Source organism: Phaethon aethereus (assembly GCF_964289735.1).
Source record: "Phaethon aethereus genome assembly, chromosome: 2".
Classification (NCBI taxonomy): domain Eukaryota; kingdom Metazoa; phylum Chordata; class Aves; order Phaethontiformes; family Phaethontidae; genus Phaethon; species Phaethon aethereus.
In genome coordinates, this window is record NC_138582.1 from 121,484,440 (window position 1) to 121,506,254 (window position 21,815).

At 36.0% G+C, this 21,815-nt stretch overlaps 1 protein-coding gene across 1 annotated transcript in view; it reads right to left on the reverse strand.

Annotated features, from left to right (window-relative positions):
- The window catches only part of KIF15 (kinesin family member 15), a gene marked incomplete at both ends in the record, with an annotated part of 38,857 nt that overhangs the window by 11,467 nt on the left and 5,575 nt on the right, over nt 1-21,815 (reverse strand). Inside the window, 20 exons of the mRNA XM_082015146.1 lie at nt 794-880; nt 1,161-1,236; nt 1,674-1,759; nt 2,777-2,927; nt 4,315-4,480; nt 5,023-5,128; nt 5,941-6,048; nt 7,107-7,304; nt 7,637-7,778; nt 10,172-10,313; nt 10,765-10,942; nt 12,048-12,257; nt 14,883-14,974; nt 16,695-16,818; nt 17,537-17,659; nt 19,040-19,165; nt 19,258-19,467; nt 20,080-20,259; nt 20,658-20,755; nt 21,712-21,749. Of these exons, the coding sequence (XP_081871272.1) occupies nt 794-880; nt 1,161-1,236; nt 1,674-1,759; nt 2,777-2,927; nt 4,315-4,480; nt 5,023-5,128; nt 5,941-6,048; nt 7,107-7,304; nt 7,637-7,778; nt 10,172-10,313; nt 10,765-10,942; nt 12,048-12,257; nt 14,883-14,974; nt 16,695-16,818; nt 17,537-17,659; nt 19,040-19,165; nt 19,258-19,467; nt 20,080-20,259; nt 20,658-20,755; nt 21,712-21,749 (2,641 nt within the window). The remainder of the gene's footprint in view (nt 1-793; nt 881-1,160; nt 1,237-1,673; nt 1,760-2,776; nt 2,928-4,314; nt 4,481-5,022; nt 5,129-5,940; nt 6,049-7,106; nt 7,305-7,636; nt 7,779-10,171; nt 10,314-10,764; nt 10,943-12,047; nt 12,258-14,882; nt 14,975-16,694; nt 16,819-17,536; nt 17,660-19,039; nt 19,166-19,257; nt 19,468-20,079; nt 20,260-20,657; nt 20,756-21,711; nt 21,750-21,815) is intronic.

The following is a 21,815-nucleotide window of genomic DNA, read 5'->3' on the forward strand; positions in this document are numbered from 1 at the left end:
AGCACTTACATAAAAAATTAAATAACCTGCTGTGTTCATTAGACAAGATGACTAGCCCTCTGATTTAGTCTTAGGCTGTAATGGTTTTCTAATATGAGAGTAGAAGTTCCATTGTTTGAGGTTACATTTGTAATGGAAAAAGGCATGTTCAAGAACCACCACTGCACAGACACTACCCACATTCTTCTGACATTATACATGTAAAATTTTTGGTTTTCACATGGAAAAAGCAAGACTTATCATCGCATCATGCTAGATAGTAAACACACTATGTGATTTCTTATGCCTCTTTTAACATACAGCATAAATGCTTGTTCTATGGGAACTTTTACTATTTAAACTTTCAAAACACTGGAGCAGTCTTTTCATGTAAAAGTGCTTTGATTTTTTTAATAAAGATACCTAACAGCCACATTCTTACATCACCTTTCTTACCTTTTCTACTAGCCCATAAGAACATGACACTGACCGGAAGGCCCTATTAATCATCAGGTGAATTTTGCATCATTTATGCATTGGATGTTTTGTCCAGCAGACAGCTTTACCTTGATTTTTTTTTTTTTTTTGTTAAACCTTCAGTTATCTTGTGTTTTCTCTGAATGCATACCAGTTTCCTACCACCCTGCAAACTCCATGCCAGTAAAAGGTAGGATTTATTTTACCTAGATACACAGCCAAGGCTGCCTAGAAGCACAGAATTACTAAGTATCACAGAAAGGCTCTGGGCTTTCAACTCTACTACAGAACATCATTACCTGCAAACTGGGTATCAGTAACAGAAATAAGCCCAAACCTTATCCGTATCATTTGTTTTCTTCAAAGAAACAATAATCTCATCAGCAGCAGCCAGCTCCTGTTCCAATTTCTGCAGTTTTGCTTCCTAGAAGAAATAATAATTGTGAAGGAGAGACTTAATTACTTTTGAAGTATGTTTTGTAAAGCACAAAGCCATGGGAAAAAAAAAAAAAACAGGAAGGAACTAAGTTGTTTACCTTACCAGAAAAATTAAGCAGTAGCTTAATAAAACAATCTGAAACTTGAGAACTCTACATTTATTTTGCTGGTTATCAACAGAACAGTCAGTTCACCAATAAAATTTCTATTAATGCACAAGGAAATGTATGAACACATGCTTTAGACATCCAATTCTGCTGTTGTACCTGCTGCTCATACCATGTCACCATTTCAGAGGATGGTTTCTCCACCTGTGCTTTTTCAAGTACTTTCAAGAGCTCCCTGGAGAAGAAAACATATTTCTAGTGAGAAATATAATCAGAACACAAGTGAGCTTTAACAAGAATCAGGTCATATAAGTTTATTCTTATTTGCACTTCATTTTTTTTTTTAAGAGTTCTTTAACTATCACCTTCTCAGTGCCATACAAGACAAATAATTTAGTTACTAGCCATACACTGCTATCAGTAATGGAACTTTATCTTTGACATGAAGAACTATACTTGGAATTAAATTACATTTGTCATGTTAATTGAATACATTGAAATGAAGTGTTGCTCTAAGTTGGATAAAATAAAAAAGCCCATTATGTAATTATCTCCACCCAGCTGGGGAAAAACACCTCTGCAAACAGGATCCCCATCTGAATACAAAACCTAGCGTAGGACAAAACCAATGAAGTCAGATGAAAATAAATCCCACCACTAATTAAAACTTACTTTGAATTGTTTTCTTTGTCTTCTTGTAATTGTAATGTTAGTTTTTCATTATGTTCTTTTTCTGTTTTCAGAAGTTTCAAAAGGTTCTAGAATATCAAAATATATGTTGTTATAAGAAATTACAATAAGGTCTTTAGAACAATATAAATGAAAATAAAAATCTAAACAAACTCCCAAGATGATTGGAAAAAAACCCCCACCACAAATCCTTAAATGAAAACAGAAAGATCTTTAGCATTGTCCTGGTCAAGTTCAAAAGTAAACTCTTATTCATATTAAGCAATCAGCTGTTTTCACCTGCCATTGATATTAATTTCATATAGCTATAATGTTCCTCAATATCCAAGGATTAGAAGGGAGAAATTAGAATTTTCAACTGTAGATTAGTTTGGGGGATTTTTCAACTTCTAACCAGCAGTTCAAGATATTAGACTATAAGGAATTAAAAATAATAATTTTCAATCTGTCAGTATTCCTTTAAACACTAAAAAGAAAAACTTACAGCAAACTTGCTGAGCAGGCACAGTGTACACTGCAGAAAAGCAGGCAAAATCATTTGCAAAAGCCCTTGAGCAACCTTAATGCTGTTTTGCAGTCACTGCAGTCTGACAGGCTTTCAAGGACAGCATCAACTAAATTGCAGGACAGCGATCCACCACAAAAAGCCATAGATCATTTTAACAAGATCACATCCACTACGAAATTTTTTAAGAAACTGCTTTGTAAAGATAGAATAAGTAAGCTAGTCTTACCGAGCACTGACGTGAAAGGTCATCAGCATTTTGCTGTCAGGATTCTTTTCCAAAGCAGTTTCTTATTCCTTTACTAAATTAACCCATCTCCTTCCACATTTCCAGAGCAATTTATTCAGCTGAAAAACCTACTACTACATCATGCTATTGGATATTTCTTGTAGCCTCTGGTTGCAAAAATCTTGCACTAAGTTTTAAAAAAAGATTCTGAGTACATCTTCCACATGAAATCACCAGGAAACCTATTATTGCTGTGGAATCTATTATCGATGATACAATAACAGGAATTAAACAATCTGGCTACATGAGTAATTATGTTATAAAGTTCTTTAAAAGCCTTGACTGTCTTACACAAAGCTCAGTTTTCATTGCTTCTGCTTCTTGTTTTCTGTCCTCAAGTTGTTGCTTCAGTTGATCTGTCTCAAACTTTGCTACTTCCTGCAAATTGTCATAATCATCCTGCAGGCTTGCTTTTTCTTCAAGAATCTTTTCGTGTTCTAGCCTTTATTAAAAAAAAAAACAACAAACAACAAATACCACAAAACCCACCACAATATTAATAAAAGGGTTTGTTTCATTATAAAAATATTCCAATCAATTGTATTTTATAATATTCAGATAATATACAGAGTACAGTTATTTTAGAAAGCAGTGACTGACCTAAATGGTAATTTCTTTTTTAAGTAAGAAACCCCAAATTTATGAAGGGCCCAGGAAATTTAAGTGGCATTGGTGGAGAAGGCAGAGTACTCTTTCTGATCCCTAGAAATAATTTACTTCTTACAAAATTCTATAGAAATTTCAGTCAATGTGTCTTGATAATGGCATTCACACTTTTTTTTTTTTTAACCAGTTGTTGGACAAAAGACTCTGCTAGAATGATCCTCAGTACCTACATCTGCATAGTTGATATCTAGGTTATTTATCCCATATAAAATCTTTATATATTCTGGGAAAGTCTGGGTTATTTCCCTCTAAATTGTTGCCCTGAAAACTTACTTCATTTGATTATTCACAAAAGGGAAAAGCAAAGCAGAGTAAAAGAGTTGCTAGACAAGTACCATGAATCATGTTATTAACAGAGAGTCTACTATAGAGAGAATAGCCTCCAAATAGTCAGCACTTCTCCTAACACAGAAAGCATCAATGAAACCACAACATTTAATTTCAATTCCAGGATGCCAGTCTCACAACGGATCACTCAAAAAATGACTTCACCTAAGACATGACCTGTTATAATGCAATAACATAGTTAAGCTTTCCAGGGAAAAAACCTCACAAAACCAAAACCCAACAAAACAAACAAAAACCAATAACAAACCCCAACATAATTAAGTTACGCTAATGATTAAAAACCTCACTGATTTTCATCGGCCAATAATGGCAATTATTGCATACAACATAGTGAGCTTTTCAGGCTTCAATAATGAAACTTCAGTTTATTTTTATGGTTTCTTTCTGCTTTTATTTTTAGAGCAGCATCATTATGTCATCTGCTTCCTGTGACTAGACTGAGAGTAACAGTTAAATTTTAAGACTAAATTAGAAAAAAATCAAAACACCCCAAACAAACTATACCTTTTCAGCCACTTAACTTTTAGAGATCAGTAAGTTTATAGGCATATCCTATTTAATGGGAAAATGCTATAACACACCAAAATTAAAGAAGCCTCATTTTATTTTCTTTCTGCCAATTTCACCATGTGCCCCCTTATGGCTCTGAAATAAGGCATGGAAAGAACTGAGAAGAAAAAAAAAGCAAAGTACATAAAGACAAAATGGCAGCTTTAAATAAGAGATGTAAAGTGCAAGTCACATGCAGAAAAGAACTGCATCACTGGATGCATCCAGAAGGGAGGTTAAGGCATTTTACTACACTGTCAACATACCTGACGCTGTCCAGCTGGAACTGAACATCCATATGTCTAGCAGAGAGCTGACTCATTTCTTTCTCTTGCTTTTCCCTAAAGACATTATATTCCAATTTTACAGCAGACAGCTCCTTGTCTGCAGACTGCAGGACAATGCGCAAGTCATAGACCTCACTTTTTAATACTGTCAAAAACCAAACAAATATTTTACATGTTATTTCGAAAACTGTGCTAGATACCGGGCACATAATACTACAGAATGTCCTGGAAAAGTCTCACGAAACTTTACTTATTTTCAGTGGAATTAACCTTAAAGGTCACACACAAGAAGGACTTTTAAATGGAAAAGGTCAACAAAACACTGACTTTAAGAACTAAAGAGTATAGGCAGAAATAAAAACATTCCAGACAATATTGCTGCATTTCCATATACCAATAGAGGATTTTCCCTTTTAGTTAATATTTTCTTTTTAAAAATGCTATATCCTGTAGTCCCTTCACATTCAGAGTGAATAGACAATTTTGAATATTGTATTCTGTGCAAAACTGGGCAGAGAAAAGCTATTCTGCAAGTATGAGAGATCTTTTTCTATAGAAAAAGATTAAAAAAAAGTCAAACCAGTATGACTAACAACCTAAACAGTTACTCAGCATGTGCTGTTTTTGATTCAAAACATTAAGACACCTCAAAACTTCGCATGGAATTTCAGTGTTACATAGACTTACTATCAGTCTTGCTTTGACTGTCTTGAAATTGTTTTTCAAGTGACTTTATCTGTTCAAGGAGCTCCTGGCGCTCTTTACTCCAGTCATTCCTTTCAGATGAAAGAAGCTTGAGAAGAGAAGTAAAAATTTTAAATGAAAGAAAATGTAGGAGTGGCTAAGTCAGAGCTGTAACAGTAATGTAATAACATATTAGAGCATAACATATTTCATCAGGTGATTACAAATACAAGACGCATTTGTCTTGTGCATTCAGTGTTTGGTGAATCTGAAATCTATAGGATTCCAGAAAAAAAAAAATTGATATAACTGAAGACATTACCTTATCTAAGAAGTTCACTTAGAAGCAACCCACAGCTTAGCAGCTGAGATCTACTTCAGAACAGAGCTAATAGAAATGAGACCGATCTGGGAAGAATACAGGCCTTATTTACTTTTCTATGTTAAATCAAACCTAGCGATTAAAGATGACCTGTAAATATTTTATGGAGTAAGAACATTTCAGTTCCAACTGAGGCAAGGAATATTTTCAGCATTCCAAAGTTTAAAGTTTCCTTGTGACTACTGCTATTTTCCAGAAATCATGAACTTGTCCAAAACCAAGCACAGACATCTTGAGTGCTTATTTGTTTATAGTTAAGATCAAGGAGGCTCAGAATCACAACACTCAAAACAACAAAAACAAAAAAACACCCAAACCTGCTGTGTTAAAAAATTGTTAAAAAAATCTGTGTTAAAAAAAGTTAAATGGTGTCCTTTCCTTCCTGCACAGCCCTGAGCTATGATGCTATGTAAATTTTTCAAAAGTCAAAATGCAAATAACACTGCAGAGCTCAGTAGGCAACACAGTAGTATGAGTGTGGTAGATACCACCTTGTTATATACACTCATATATAGCCCTCTATTATATTGTTCTCTCACCTCCTGTATTTGTGCAGAATGATGCTCCAGTTTATTAATATGCTGCTGGAGTCTTATATTCTTGCTTTCCTCTTCATCCAGCTTTGTCTGGATTGTGCTCAGTTGCTCCTGTGACACAACAGACACTCAAAATTAGAGCACCCTTCTTCCAGTTATTCTCACATGCCATATGGCAGTCTGTGCATATTAAATATAAAAGTGTCAACTACTTACTTTTTTTTTTTTATGACCTGAACCAACAGAAAACAGAACATTCAAAAATAAGCTGGTATTTTAAGTAGCTGATTTCTCCTATAGCTAACTAAACTGCCAGAACACAAGAAAATCTGTCAGGGAATACAAGGACTGAATCCAATAAACACTTAGTTTTCAGACACATGTTTATCCTGGAGAAATAAGGCTTTAAAAAGAAGTTATTCAAAATATACAGTAGCTAAATTCCTTATAAGATCTCTGCACTATGGTAAGCATCAAAGAGGGGGTTTGGCTGTTTTTGCCAGGGTTCGCCAGTTGAACCATCTGTCCATAGCAAACAGCCAGTTCTCCAAAATGATAAATCATAGTTTTATTTAAAAAATAATTCATTGGAAAAATAAATCTGCATAAACATACGTAGTTATTGCTAAGTAGAAGCATTAGATAGTATAGAACAACTTATTAGAACTGCCATGCACTGAAGTTAGTTCCAGCTTCTAGAGAGTAGTTCAGATAACTTTGGAGCACTCTGTGACAAAAGACCTTCCCTGCCCTTAGGAAAGATACATGACAATTAAGGTATAATAGTGGACAAGCATTATTTGGCAGGTTTCTTCAAATAATGTGGTATTATATATTAAGCTTGGGTATTGTTCCAAATGTAGCTGTCACAGGGACTTATAAAGAAATTTCCTCAGAAACAAGTTATCAGGTTAAAATAGTAAAAGTTTAAGTGCCCTTAAACTACTTAAAATATTAAACTCTTAAAACCCTTTCCATATTTTCATTTTAAATCCTCTTAAGTACAATCTATAATTAGAGAACTGTTTAGTGAAGCCTTAAGTATTCATCAAGTGCTTCAGTTTCCCATGCAAATTAAAATATATTTAGTGAGGGGGAAGTATTTCATGCCAAAAGCCACTTTATTAGAAAGTTACACATACACTTCAGCTTTTATTCAGAGCATTCACCTGTGCCACTTTGAGCTCCTCAGCAATGGCCTCATATGCTTGTTCATTCATCTCTGGGGGAACTGGCTCTTTCAAAATGTCATCCATCATCTCTTCGGAACACTGAAAATCTTCAGAATTATAATCTAAGATTTCTGGGCTTATTCGCGGCACTAAGCGAGATCTTAGCTGGTAAGCTTTTGTTGGTGTGGTTATGTTCTGTGATAAAGATTACAAAGTAGTCTTTATTTTAACTGTAAAAGGAATGAAGACTTCGTCTGGTATTGTTTTTCATAGTTCTATAAGCAGAATAATGAAATCAAATGCTCAAAGTGGTTAGTTCTAAACCACTACACTTTTTCAGATTTGTCATCTGATTACAGCAGCAGTCATCCATTAAGTATTTCAGAACAAAAAAGCAGCGTATCTGGTTTATCACATATGGATTACATACCAGAACACTAGTTAGGTTAAGGGATCATACAAATGAACGTCTATGTTCTCACACAACTCGGGAGTATTTGTGGTTTTAAATAAACTTATTCTCATACCTTAAGAGTTTCTCTATGTAGCTTATGTAACTGAGACACTTCTCGGCGCTTGTGTGCTTTGGTTGCCTCCAGAATGTTTTCAAGATGTTGGTTTGCTTTCCGAAGAGATTGAAGTTCTGATTCCAGTTCCATATGCTTTTTCCTGTTTAGGAAGTATTTTACTACTGTCAAAACCACTCCGTCAGTATGCCCTCCCATCAGTAAGAATAAGCTGCAGTATTGCCAGCGAGCAAACTTAAGCTGAACTCTTGCCCAAACATTGAAATACATTATTTTGAGAAGAAAGCCACCACTGCTGTATTAAAAAGTTAAAAAAAAAAATAAAATTGAAAAGCTAAGAAGCTTATTTGTGCTTGCATAATGAAGCAAGTAGATGGATAACTAAATGTGTCAGAAAAAAAAAAAAAAATCCATTACATGGTAAGGAATAAGCCGAGAGCTCTGCAATTCCTTTTATGAGAAAGTGATATCACCCATACCAATATGGTTTTAAGCTTTAAAAATGTTATCCAGTTATATGAGAAGTCTGAACTGGTGCTTGCCAGGATTAAAGGAAATCCTTTATTTTTTTTTTTTCTGAAAGTGCTGCTCTGTTAAATTTATTTTGTCCTCTAAGAGTACTTTAACTGAAATCCAACAGCTGAGCAGAAATTTAGGAATAATTTTCATTTGGTATTTTGCAGAGCTACAAGCTGTTACTGTGATAGTTAGCCTTACTGACATAACTGTAGGGTCAAATCTACAGACAAAAGTAAATATACTATTTAATCTTTTGGCATTTTAATGCTATCATTTTCCCTTACATTTTTAGCATCTGCAACAAAATTTATGGAACAGAGTAGAACTTTAGTTCTGACTGCTATTGGACCACAGAAAAATTAGCATACATTGATTTTGTGAAATTGTTACATTTTGCTCTACTTATTCACTTACAGCATATAGTTACAGTTGCATGTAAAATTAAGCATACAGTGACTCTGAAACCGGAAACAAGTTTAAAATTTAGTGAACTCCACAGGTGAATCCAGAGGCTGAAATGCACAATTCTGTTTGACTGCACTCCACTAAGAAAATGTCAGTAATTAATAATAAAATTGCATACATATAAAGACAGACATGCACAAAACATGGAATACATAAGATAGAAATACATTGAATGGACAGGAAAATAGGGAATTAATATATGAAGTTATAAATAAACCATTGTAACTAATGTTACAGGACAATAGATGGATTGCTGAATTGATAAACTCAGTAGATCCTAAGATTATGATTTATAAAGTGGATAGGATTTAGATATTATTGAATAGAAATCTGAGAATAAAAATACAGATTTGTACAGTTGCTTGAAGGAGCAAAAAGGACATTACAAAGTTACTTTGCCAAAAAAAAAAGTGGGGAGGCAAAAATGGAACTATCTTGTGCCCAGTGCTTCTAGAATTACACTCTAGGTTCACTGAAATCAATAAAAAGCAGCAATGTTAGGTACAAGCTAAAAATAAATGTAATAAAAAAAAAAAAAAAAATCAGGTCCCTTTCGCCTTCCAGGTTTACATTACATTAGCTGGAAATGCAATTGCTTTTCTTGTATCTCCAGTAACAGGACCTGGATTTTTCAGAAATAGGGTTGATGAAGTAAAGCCATGTGTTAATCACTTGCAAATTAATATATATACACTGAAGGGTATTTCGTATTACCTTGTGCTGCCCTCAAGAACAAGGGCAGTAAATTCTTCACTACATTAGTAAGGACAAAGTAGACCCTTATGTCATGTTTCGATGCCATAGCAAATGGACATGAATGAACTATTGACACCATATCTTTGCTCTAATTTGAATTAAATCTCTGTGCTAATAACAAGTCTCAAGGTAGTGGTATTATTGCCTTCTTAAAAATCTTTGAAGTGGCAAGAAAAATTTAACCAACAGGTTAGCCAAAATTTTCTGGGGTGCTTGGATCCTACATTTATGGTGATTCAAACTTGCAACCTTAAAGAGGTTACATTAAAAACTACTGTTGTACTAAAATAAAAACAAACCCTAAAATACCACCCCCAAAACCCACCAACTCTTAGTTGCTGTCACTGCTTCCATCTCTAATATTTCAGTTACGGAAAAATACTTGCTCAACGTGCAAACTAAGCCAAACTCTCCCTGTCCCATCAAACTAAGCCAAACTCTCCCTGTCCCATTAAGGAGGTGACTATCAGAATTCCAGGGTATGTGCATCTCCTGCATGTTGTGAAGCACTGTTTTGCATCTTAGCATAAAGAGCTTTCGGAAGGACAAAGAAGTCTGCAGGAGTACAGACATGCCTTCAGATTGTGTCATGGTTGTTTCCTAGTCTGGGAGTAGCTGAGTTCAACAGGAACATATTCTGTGTGCATGGCATTTTTCTTAACTTGTCCCTCTCTTACATACAAAGAACATACTTAGACTGCATATTCAGGATCTGAGACTAACTTTTAAAAATCAATAGAAGTAATTATTTAAAAGACATTGAATTAAAGACATTTGTATACTGTTTTGTCTCACTTTGTTAACTCTTTAAATTCTTCATATTCTTGTTTTGAACTTGCCAGTTCACTTTGAGTCTGTAAAAGCCGTGCTTTCAGCCTTTCAACAGATGCCAGTGAGTTGCCTTCCACTGATATGGTGGTGGAATATAAATGATGACCTAAAGAACAAACAAATACCATCTGAAATCACAGTGTAGCTCAAATATCTTAAGTTTTTACTAAGTTTTAACTTTTTTTTCTTAAAATGAAAGTATTTGTACACTTTTGAACAGCATAGCAGCAATTGAGATTGAAGAAAATGGGTATTAGCAACAGTTCACATGAAAGCCAGTAAAATAATTAATATTACTGCTCTGCATGACAACTAAAGGACAACAAAATGAGATTATGGATGGTGTGCACAAGATGCACAAGAATCCAAATTCCCTACTGCTGTATTTGCTTGAAGGCCAACATGAATAAAATGAAGTAAACCTGTTTTATCAGTTTTCAGGTACCACTTTGAAGAAGGCAAAAATACATTAAGACAGACAACATTTTCAACACTACACTGCACACAACAGGAATACAGTAAGCTTATTTGTCTGAAAAACATTAGTATATTTTTACCTCCAGTATTCTTCTCTGTGGCTGAAGCTTCCAAAAAAACTTTTTCTAGTTCTGCAATGGTCTGAGCATCAATTTCTTGAGCCTTTTTAACTGACTGTAAAGAACGAAGTTTTTTATTCTCCTCTCTGAGGTTGTGGTTCTCCATGGCATATTTTGCAATTCGTGGGTGTTGTTCCATCTGTGATAAGCAGTATTTTATTCAACAGTTTTTTCCAGACAATGCTATACATATCTCGTTGTTGCTCTACTACATTTAATAAGCATTAAATTGTAATGGTATAAGAAAAAAGGTATTCCCTACAGTGGTTAAAACTGCCCTGATTTTTTTTTTTTGTTAGTTTTCTTACTCTCTTGGAATCTGCTCAGAAAAAAGACAGTGGTTTTACATTTCATGTGTTCACTCTTTTGCTGGTAATAAAGCAGTAAAGCTTTCCTTGCTGCTCTTGACATCCCTTTTCAGTTTCAACTTTGAGCTTTGGCTTTCTTAACACTGTCCCTGCATGCCATAGTAATGTTTCTGTAATCCTTTAATGACTGTCCGAGCTTCTGTAACTTCCTCCACACACTTTGGAGCTCAGTTATGAGCTACAGATTCAAGCTGGTCTTCTAATAAGTCTGCTCCTTTTTTCCTACTTGTACTGGGAGGAAATTGTTTTTAAAGAATCTGCCTTCTCCCTCGAGCTTCTTTGTTCTTCAAAACTGCCTCACAAATGATACCACACCTACCAGATATCTGAATAGCCCAAAGCTTCCTCTCCTAAAGCCTTAGGCATGTACTTTGCTACTTGCCTTCCTCAAACAGCTCCAGGACCCTGTTACCCCTGATTGGCCCATCTAGCATCTGTGTTGTTAACCTTCAGAAACCTGCTGTATCACTTGCATCCTGTCTTTCCCTTTCAACAGATGTCATTGAGGTTAAAGTCTCCCACAAGAATGAGGACTTGTGATTTGGAGACTTCCTTGAGTTGCTTAAAGGAGACTTAGTCCTCTACCTAAGCCAGATTCAGGTTGCCTGTAGCAAGCTCCCACCATGCCATCACCCTTACTAGCCCCTCCTCTTATACACACTCACAAGCTCTAAACCCACCCATTGTCCCTTCCATAGGTAAACTCCACACATTTGAGATGCTTCTATAAAGGAACCCACCACCCATGCTCTTCTCTCCTGCCTGTCTTTCCTAAAATGCCTGTAACCACCCATCACAGAACTCCATCACATGAGCTATTCTCACAAAAGAAAATTGTTCTAGAAAGGAAAAAAAAAAAAAAAAAAAAAGACTTACCTGTTCTCTGAGTGTCTGCAATTCTTCCCTCAATTCACTGAGGAGATCATCTTGCTCTTTTGGCAATAAACTTCCACCAGCCTCTTTATGCAATCTCTCCAAGCGAACAATGTGGTCTTCACGGAATTTAACTATCATTTTATTAGACTGAATAAATTTCTCCTTCTTGGCACACAGATCTTCTAGTTGAGCAATTTTTTCTAATAGATTCTTAGGAAGTACATATACAGATTGTTGGAAAAACGACTGTTAGACTAGATAAATTTTAAGGTGCACATATCACATACATATGCACACATAGACACATCATGCAAAAACTCAGTTAACAGTAATTTTGTGTATACACAGACTATCATTTGGAGCAGATTCGTATAGAGTAACAGCTCATACGAAGAGCCCAAATTACATACTATATCGCAAAACCCTTACTTAGAAACTCCAGTATGATCCAGTAGACTAAGTATTCAGTTAAGCACATCAGCTGCACCCCTAGAGTGCCTGTTTCAGTTAATTTTCTTAAAAACAACAACAACAAAAATCTATTCTGGCTGATTCAGTACTGTGCCATGACATGAACCAGAGAACAACAAAATAGGATGACTGGGAGATTTGCTTCAAAAAAACCACACTGTTGATCCAAACCCTCAAAGATGCGCTCAAAATTAAGGAAATAAAAATTTTGGTTTTCTGTTCAATTTGTAATTAGAAAACCCAATAACAACCCACCTCCTAAAACTAAACATACTATGAAAGCTAGCCTACGGCTTGTCTGAATTTGAAAGACAGTATAGAATCACAGGTTTAGCTTGGAAAAGACCTTTAAGATCATCAAGTCCAACCGTAAACCTAACACTGCCAAATCCACCACTAAACCACGTCCCTGAGCACCACGTCTATAGGTCTTTTAAATACCTCCAGGGATGGCGACACAAGCACTTCCCTGGGCAGCCTGTTCCAATGCTTGACAAGCCTTTCTGTGAAGCAATTTTGCCTCATATCCAATCTAAACCTGCCCTGGTGCAACTTAAGTCCATTTCCTCTTGTCCTATCACACGTTACTTGAAAGAAGACTGACACCCGCCTTGCTACAGCCTCCTTTCAGGTAGTTGTCAAGAGCAATAAGGTCTCCCCTGAGCTTCCTCTTCTCCAGACTGAACAATCCCAGTTCCCTCAACCACTTCTCATGAGACTTGTGCTCTAGACCCTCCACCAGCTTCGTTGCCCTTCTCTGGACACGCTCCAGCACCTCAGCATCCTTCTTGTAGTGAGGGACCCAAAACGGAACACAGTATTTGAGGTGCACCCTCACCAGTGCTGAGTACAGGGGGGCAATCACTTCCCTACTCCTGCTGGCCCCACTATTTCCGATACAAGCCAGGACGCTGTTGGCCTTCTTGGCCACGTAGGCATGCTGCCAGCTCATATTCAGCTGGCTGTCAACCAGCACCCCTAGGTCCTTTTCAACCAGGCAACTCTCCAGCCACTCTTCCCCAAGCCTGTAGCATTGCATGGGGTTGTTGTGACCACAGTGCAGGATCCAGCACTTAGGCTTGTGGAACGTCATACAGCTGGCCTCGGCCCATCGATCCAGCCTGTCCAGATCCCTCTGTAAAGCCCTCCTACCCTCAAGCAGATCAACATTCCTGCCCAACTTGGTGTCATCTGCAAACTTACTAAGGATGGACCTCATTCAGATCATTGATAAAGATATTAAACAGAAATGGCTCCAATACTGAGCCCTGGGGAACACCGCTTCTGATCAGCTGCCAGCTAGATTTAACTCCATTCACCACAACTCTTTGGGCCCGGCTGTCAAGCCAGTTTTTTACCCAGCGAACAGTGCACTCATCCAAACCATGCACAGACAGTTTCTCCGGAAGAATGCTGTGAGAACCATGTCAAAGGCTTTAGTAAAGTCTAGCCAGGCAGCCTTTCCCTCATCCACTAAGCAGGTCACCTTTCTCATGGAAGGAGATCAGGTTAGTTAAGTAGGACCTGCCTTTCATAAGCCTAAACTGACTGGGCCTGATCACCTGGTTGGACTGGACATGCAGTGTGGCACTCAATATGATCTGTTCCATAACCTTCCCTGGCACCAAGGTCAGACTGACAGGTCTGTAGTTTGCCAGATTCTCCTTCCAGCCCTTCTTGTAGATGTGTGTCATATTTGCTACCCTCCAGTCAACTGGGACCTCCCTGGTTAGCCAGGACTACTGATAAATGATTGAAAATGGCTTGGTGAGCATTTCTGCCAGCTCTCTCAGTACCCTTGGGTGGATCCCATCTGGCCCCATAGACCTATGTGTGTCTAAGTGGTATAGCAGGTCACTAACCATTTCCCCTTGGATTATTGAGGCTTCATTCTGCTCCCTGTCTTCCAGCTCAGAGGGCTGGGTATCCAGAGAACAGCTGGTCTCACTATTAAAGACTGAGGCAAAGGGAGCATTAAGTACGTCAGCCTTTGTCTCAATGTTTCCCCCTGCATCCAATAAAGGATGGAGATTCTCTTTAGCCCTCCTTTTATTGCTAATGTATTTACAGAAACATTTTTATTGTCTTTTATGGCAATAGACAGATTAAGTTCTATTTGGGCTTTGGTCCTTCTAGTTTTCTCCCTACATAACCTCTACAACATCCTTGTAGTCCTCCTGAGGACAGATTTTATTTTAAATGTCATTTGACTAAGGTCCCTTGTTACCAAACCTTATTATCTTTCGACAGAGTGTTTTTTATTCAAAAATCAAAGAAAAATCATGAAGAGAGTCAGTCTCAATATGCTTACTGGTCTCTCAGAGAATACACAGAATACACTTAGAAACATTAGTGTTTTCTTACCTTCTTTTCACCTTCTGACTTTTCCCAGAACAACATTGCTTCAAGAAAATTGTTCATGTAGTTTATGTTGTTCTTCCCTTTTTCAACAGCACCTGTAGGGTAAGTCAAAGAAATAAATGGCATATTTATTAAAACACCAGTTAACCAGGATTTCCTACATACATAATGTGACAATTGTTGAAAGAAAATTTATTTAAACTTTTCAAACAGTATAATTCTTCTGCAAAGATCATGTGCCATACCCAAAGCAAAGAAGTTTAGATAGTAATTCCTAGTCACCTGCAAGTGCTGATAAAGAACAGAGTCAATATACATAATTGCATAATTAACAAAGTTGTTCAAGCATTAAACAGGTTTATGATGAACTTTTATTAAAATAAAAGAATCAGTCTGTTCAGCTGAGTATATCTATAAAATGCAAAACCCCTCTGAAATTAATTTGATAACACTAAACCATTATTGGCATTATTACTACAGTTTGTACGTATTAAAAGTGGACTAAGTGGTTTATGAGAGGGAAATTCAGGAAAATAAGCATGAATTAAGTGGACAATTAGTGATTTAATCACTAATTAATGTAAAGTGTCCACACAAGCTACTAAAAGGGCTTAACTGATCTACTTCAGAAATTAACTCAAAATAGCTTTTCTGAATATCCTCACACAGGCAAGACTACTTATTTATAGAATACTAATCACCATAGTATCTAGGTACATAATAACTACCCTATTGTAAGATACTAAAAAATGCCATCACGTTTCTAAAGTAGCTAGCAAGCAGATTTCATATTTGTGTGATGGAATATTACAAACATAATTTAACTACATAGTCTAAACATATCTCTAATGTATTAGGTTCTGCATAGTGTTTAAGTCTTAAATTAGTGTTTAAGATTCTTAGTGTTTAAGAATCATCACTTGATTTCCCTCAGAACTTTATCACAGGTCTAAACATTTTTGAGCCCTCTGTCAATACTCGTGTATTCATGGACAGTGATTCAGTGTCCCACATAATCACACTTGTTTTAACTGGTTAAACGTGTATGCTAACAGAGAGGTATTTTTTCCTTAGGAAAACTCAACCACAGATGCTTTATATTAGACAAGTCTTTCTAATTTCTGTAGTAACTTCTATTGCTGTATCTTCTATTTCTTGGCAAGGTCAGGAGAGTTGATTCAGGAACACAGTAAGTTGCAAGACCATGTTTACTACCTTGTAATCAAACATGAGGTAGCTTATTGCAGAGAGATGCATACAGAGTAGAAAACTATGCCAGGATCTGTACTGCAGATACAATGGTCTAGTGAAAAGCTGCTGGAAGAAAACAAATTACGTAAAAACTCCATTACCATCTTACATTGAATTTGATCTTTTATTGAAAGGTAAACATCCCTCTTAGAATCTTCCTGAAGGTGCAAAAAAGCGGGGTGTGTGGGGGGGAAATCCAGTCCTGTGCTTAAAAAGAATGCAGCGTTATCAACACCTTAGTGACCTCTGACCTAAATGTACAACCAATTGCATGTAAACTTTTGGTTACTTAAAGGATTAGGCAGCATAACTCCTATGAACTGGAAGACTATTCTAGGTATTATATAATGAAACCACAGCTCCGTACACAAACTTACGAGAGGAAGAAAATAAAAATCACATTAACATTTTCTGCAAAACATTAGGTACAAATAGAGGCAATGGGATCCCTAAGACACATGCAACCTCTGTAGGTCAGTTCCTACAAAAATATTAATTGTTCAGAAATGTAATGAATTACATAAGGCTCCAACACTCTAGGCTCACCTCACCCCCAACTCTTACCTTGTGATACAGAAGTATCATGCATAGACGGCACTGAAGTAAGTTGAGCAAGCTGCTCTTTCAACTTCTTAACCTCAGCTTGCAGCTGGCTCACATTTCCTTGTGTGTCTTCATTTACCACAGCCTTTCATAAATATGTTAAGAGAAAATTAGGAAAAGGTACAAATAAAAATCTTATATTTTATAAGATAAGAGAAAACTCAAAGACTGCAAAGCAGCAAAACTACCGAGAAGTCTTTCCATGTTAGGAAAGGAAGAACTCATGGGAAAAGCAATGTTCCATTTACTGAGAAACCAGTAAGTTGCACTTTAGCTAAAAATATTGGTTAAAGAAAATTAATGTTTTCTGCAAAATTTTGTCTGGCGCTTTTTGACCAACAAAGAAGTATACTTTAAAGACAGTAGTTTCCAGCCAGATGCCAACATACTTTCAAAACCTTGAGAAATTTCATTTTGGGTATTAGCATATATAAAAACTAGATGCACTGAAATACCATTGAATCTAATTTTTTAATGACAATTTTAATTTTTAGTACAGATTTACTTACTTTTTACTTTTTCTAGGGTAGTGCTCATAACAAGCAATGAATTCACACTATTATCAGCCATTACCTAGTCCCCAGCTGTTGTACGCTATTCATAATGAAAAGCCAACAAGTCCTTTTCAAAAATCATTTGTCATAAAAAACAGTTAGGAAAGCCAATTTAGTATTTTAAAATAAGTTACATTCATTTAAATTGGTGAAAGCGCAGGAGTATTTCAATGAAACTACCCTGTTTGCAGATGTGTAGTTTAAATGACAAATTGTTGCAACAATAAAGACATTGAGTAACATTCCTACCTTGTTTTTAATCAACTTTGCTCGCTGAGCAAAATTAAGAGTGGACAGTGTTTCACCAAAACACCTGGATCCTGGATGAACATTTGCGATTATACATGTTTTTGCATTACCACCAAGGGAATCCTATTTAAAAACATGGAAGTTAGCCTTTTTTGCATATTTTTGGTGACAGCAGGAAGCCATCACCTAAAGAGCTACTATGTATCAACAAATTGCAGAGGGATTTTATTTAACAAGTCTCCATGCCAGGTAAGCTTCTGAAATTTTATTTCAAATGTGAGTATAAAGGATGTGACTAAATACTTCACTTGGGTTTTCAAAACCCTGACTCTATATTATCAACAATTTGTGATATTTTACACCTGAACAGTGAGGAAAAAAAAAAAAGCAGGAAAAAAAAATCAGGGAATAAAGTAGATATTTCACTTTAATCTTAGTAATTAGCAGATTGGTGTTCGCACTATCTTGAACATCAAGTAGCCTGTTGATTGTTCCAACCTATCTTCTGGTGGGAACTGCCAAATAAAGAAAGATCACAAAAGGGTATAAGAGGAACTTCTCCCTTTTACATGCATATCTTCAGATATTTCTGTGCTGTTAAACAAGTAGCGCTCAAATCTCTGGAGAGGGCAGCAGTTACACCTAAGACTAAAAGTCTAGTACTACAAAATAGCCCACAAGCCTCAAAGGCATTCTCTCTCTCTACTAAAGAGAGAGTGTCATGTTTTGTGGACTTCTTTACAGTACAGCCACCTAAAAAAAAAATTACCACTTAAAGTAACAGCTCATACAGCTGCAGTTCTCTTCCAATTTCTATGTATTTTGAGTTGCGTGGGAAGAAAATAATTCTTTAGAGGTTCATGATTGTAATATATACATAGAACGGGAATGGAATGATTGGGAAATTTTGCTGTGATCACCATAATACTGTGTTGTACATAATACAGTATGTGTGTTACAAGTACTATATTACAATACAAAAAATATATTACAGGTATTATTATTATTACTGTACACAGAATTTTGATGAGTGCTGGCATCCAACAAAACTTTGACTGCTTCCATCTTTCTTTTCTGTTTGTCTTGAAAAGAGCCCATAAGCAGTCATGTAGCTAATTCTTAACATCATACTAACACTTCGCACATTTATGCTAATTCTGGAAATCCTGTCAAATATTTGAACACATCTCTAAATATTACATTGTGATACACCGTATTTCCCGAATTATAGGGATGAAGACATATGCTTCTTTTTCTTTAAAACTTGCAAATATGTCATAGGAGTTTATAAGCATAAATAAATTTGTCTTCAGTTAACAGCAATAAATCAACTGCAACTCTGTTTAGGTAAAAAGGTATTTTTCAAGCTTTCTTCTACCTGCCCAATATTGAAACAAATTTTTAATCTACCCGAGTTCCACTTTTTAGAGTAAAAAACCCAACCCAACCAAGTATTTTTTCTACATCCCAAGTAGCATATAAAATCCAGAGGATATATATTACCCGTAACAGAAAAGTGAGCTTGGAATCCCGGTAACAAATGTGTCTTTGTTTTCCATTACCCACATCAACAAGTGCTGTGATTACTTGGCCCAGGCAACTTAGTGATCGATTTATGTTTCCTGCTTCCTAAAAAGAGAACAAACATGAACAGATTTGGTGGATGGAACAGGGCACTACATGTGAAAGGAGAAAAACGCCAAAGATATTACAGAACTAACCTTTAACCTCAGTCCTTCTGTATGGGTGTCTTTCTGTCTCTCAGATCCTGCCAGGTCTACCAGGTTGAGCAAGGAAGATCGAATGTTAACAGTCTCATTGTTTTTCTCCATGGATTCCACTGTGATAGTGAAAACTGCATGTGATCTTGAGGATTCTCTGTTCATTGAGGTCGACGCTACACGACGGTTTCTCCAGCCCATAGTTAATACCTAAGCATGAAAAAGACATCGAATAATATAAAGTATCTCAGACTGTTCCCAGTATTTACATACTGGTGACAAACAATAGGAAGCATATTTCAATGCAACAGACTTCAAAAATCTCAAGGACAAAAACTTTTTTTTTTTACTCATTTCCAATAGAAGTATTTCAAAAACGAAAAAATAGAGCTACATTCAAGCTTAATAAAAACACTAATTATAATATTCACTTCTTTCTTCCAAGAGTGCTATTGCTGTTTGAAAGCACAATATATGGAATATTGGTGCATGTTAGCACCAGTACACAAGGAAAAAAAAAAAATTTAAGGTCACAGAAATACTATATGTATGTGTCTCATTCATGGAGAAATAAACCTGACAACTTGTGGAACACACACGCTGCCTAATTAGCAGGAGATGTAGTTTTCTGTTGTTATACAGAGATGTATAGGGCAAATATTAGGGAAAGATTACTGTAATTGCAATTCATATATTCCAAACTCCAGAACTATATGATTCCTTACATGTGTGAGATAATGGAAATGCTTTAATCAAAGAGGAATATTTACCAAATAAGCATCAAGATAAATAGTCCAAACATTAAAAAGTGACAAAAAATACCTGGTATGCTTCAGCAGCAGATGACAACACCTGTTCAACAGCACCATCAACAAAGACTCCCTTCTTGATGTGTTCTCTAAGAAAGAGTCCAGCTGAAGCAGAATCTAGCAAGTCAAATATCTGTTCATTGTAGATTTCAATAAATGAGCATTTGCAGAGAAAACTCTTTCCACTGCCAGCCTGAAAAACACAGTAATTTACACTATAAACAGATTGGTTTTATTAAGTCTGGCATTGTATGGCAGTGAGTCTGTTTTTACACATTTCTAAAGCTACTAGTCTGCATATATATACTGCATACTACACATCTCTGATGCCCAACAGAGATGCAACACAACAACTACCAACATCCAGTAACCTAGATGCTTTTTTTAGACTCAACATGTAAGCACACTTGTGTCTGAAGAAAGTGTACTATAATTTGGTAAAGTACTAGATGCAAGTGTTTTTCATTAATAAATTTGATGCAAGATGGCAATAATCCTGGAAACTTCACTGCTACACACCTACACAGTCTTAGCTAATCTTTAAGGAAAGACATTACTTTCACTGCAATAATAAGTATAAAAGAAATGTACCTTTTCCTTTTCACGTTCAATTAGAAAAAATAAGTATTCAAAGCTCCGTGGAATTACACCTCTCAGACTGTGAGTGAAATTATCAGAATCAGATGGTCCTAAAGAGATTTTTAATTTAAACAGATAATTAATTAGTACCACTCAAGAGTAAGGTTGACCTTTTCAAGATGTCATTATAAAAGATTTCAGCAACGAGGTTTTAGTCAGTTTATGACAAAACCACAGAAGAAATGCAAAAAAAATCAACTTTCAATATCTAAGATAATATCCCATAATCAGATTTATATATAGTCTAAATGATGCTTGCGAAAGTTTATTTTACATGTCTATAGGTTACCCAAGTCTCAAATAGTATGAAGTACTTGGACTTCCATAGGAAACATGCAGGTATGCCAATACAGCTACCTTCATCCCGATTTGAAGAACTAGAAAGATGGGGTGGATTTGTCCCCATGTTTAGTTAATTTCTATGTAGTCCTCAAAAACATGTTGGCCAAACTGATTTTGGTTATTTCAGTAACTTTCTAATGTTAAGCACAATGATTCCGTGACTAATGCATTTAAAAACACCAGTGTATGAAGAACAAAATTACAAGGGGATCCCTTCATATACAGGGGCCTTAAATTCCTAGCTGGGTAGGAAGCGGTTATTTTGAAAACCTCAATATATTTTAATACAGAAGACCCTTGCATACTAGAATATTTTTCTACATATGCAAGGGATACCAGCCAAAAAAGAGAAACCAGCAGAACACTAATTTTTAAGAAAATTTACTAAAAGTCTTTGATTTAATTGAACAGCTTCTCTCCTGTTAAAAACAGGGGGAAAAAAAAAATCTACATCTTCAAAAAGATGGAGGGGAGTACCTATATTTCACTCTTTTGATATAAAACAAGAACAACTGCACTGAGCACTACACCATTTCTTAAACCTTAAAATTGTCTGCAGAAGACAAAATCTAAATCATCCCTGGTGTTTGAGCAAGACAACAGTTCAAAAAAAACCCCAAACATTAAGAAACTACTGAAAGATTAAGCTTTCTCAGGCACTTACCCATCATAGTAAAGGTTTTTCCTGACCCAGTCTGGCCACTAACAAAAAAATCAAATCGAAACAAAAAAGTCAGATAAAGCTTTATTCTGGCTCTGAAATTTTCA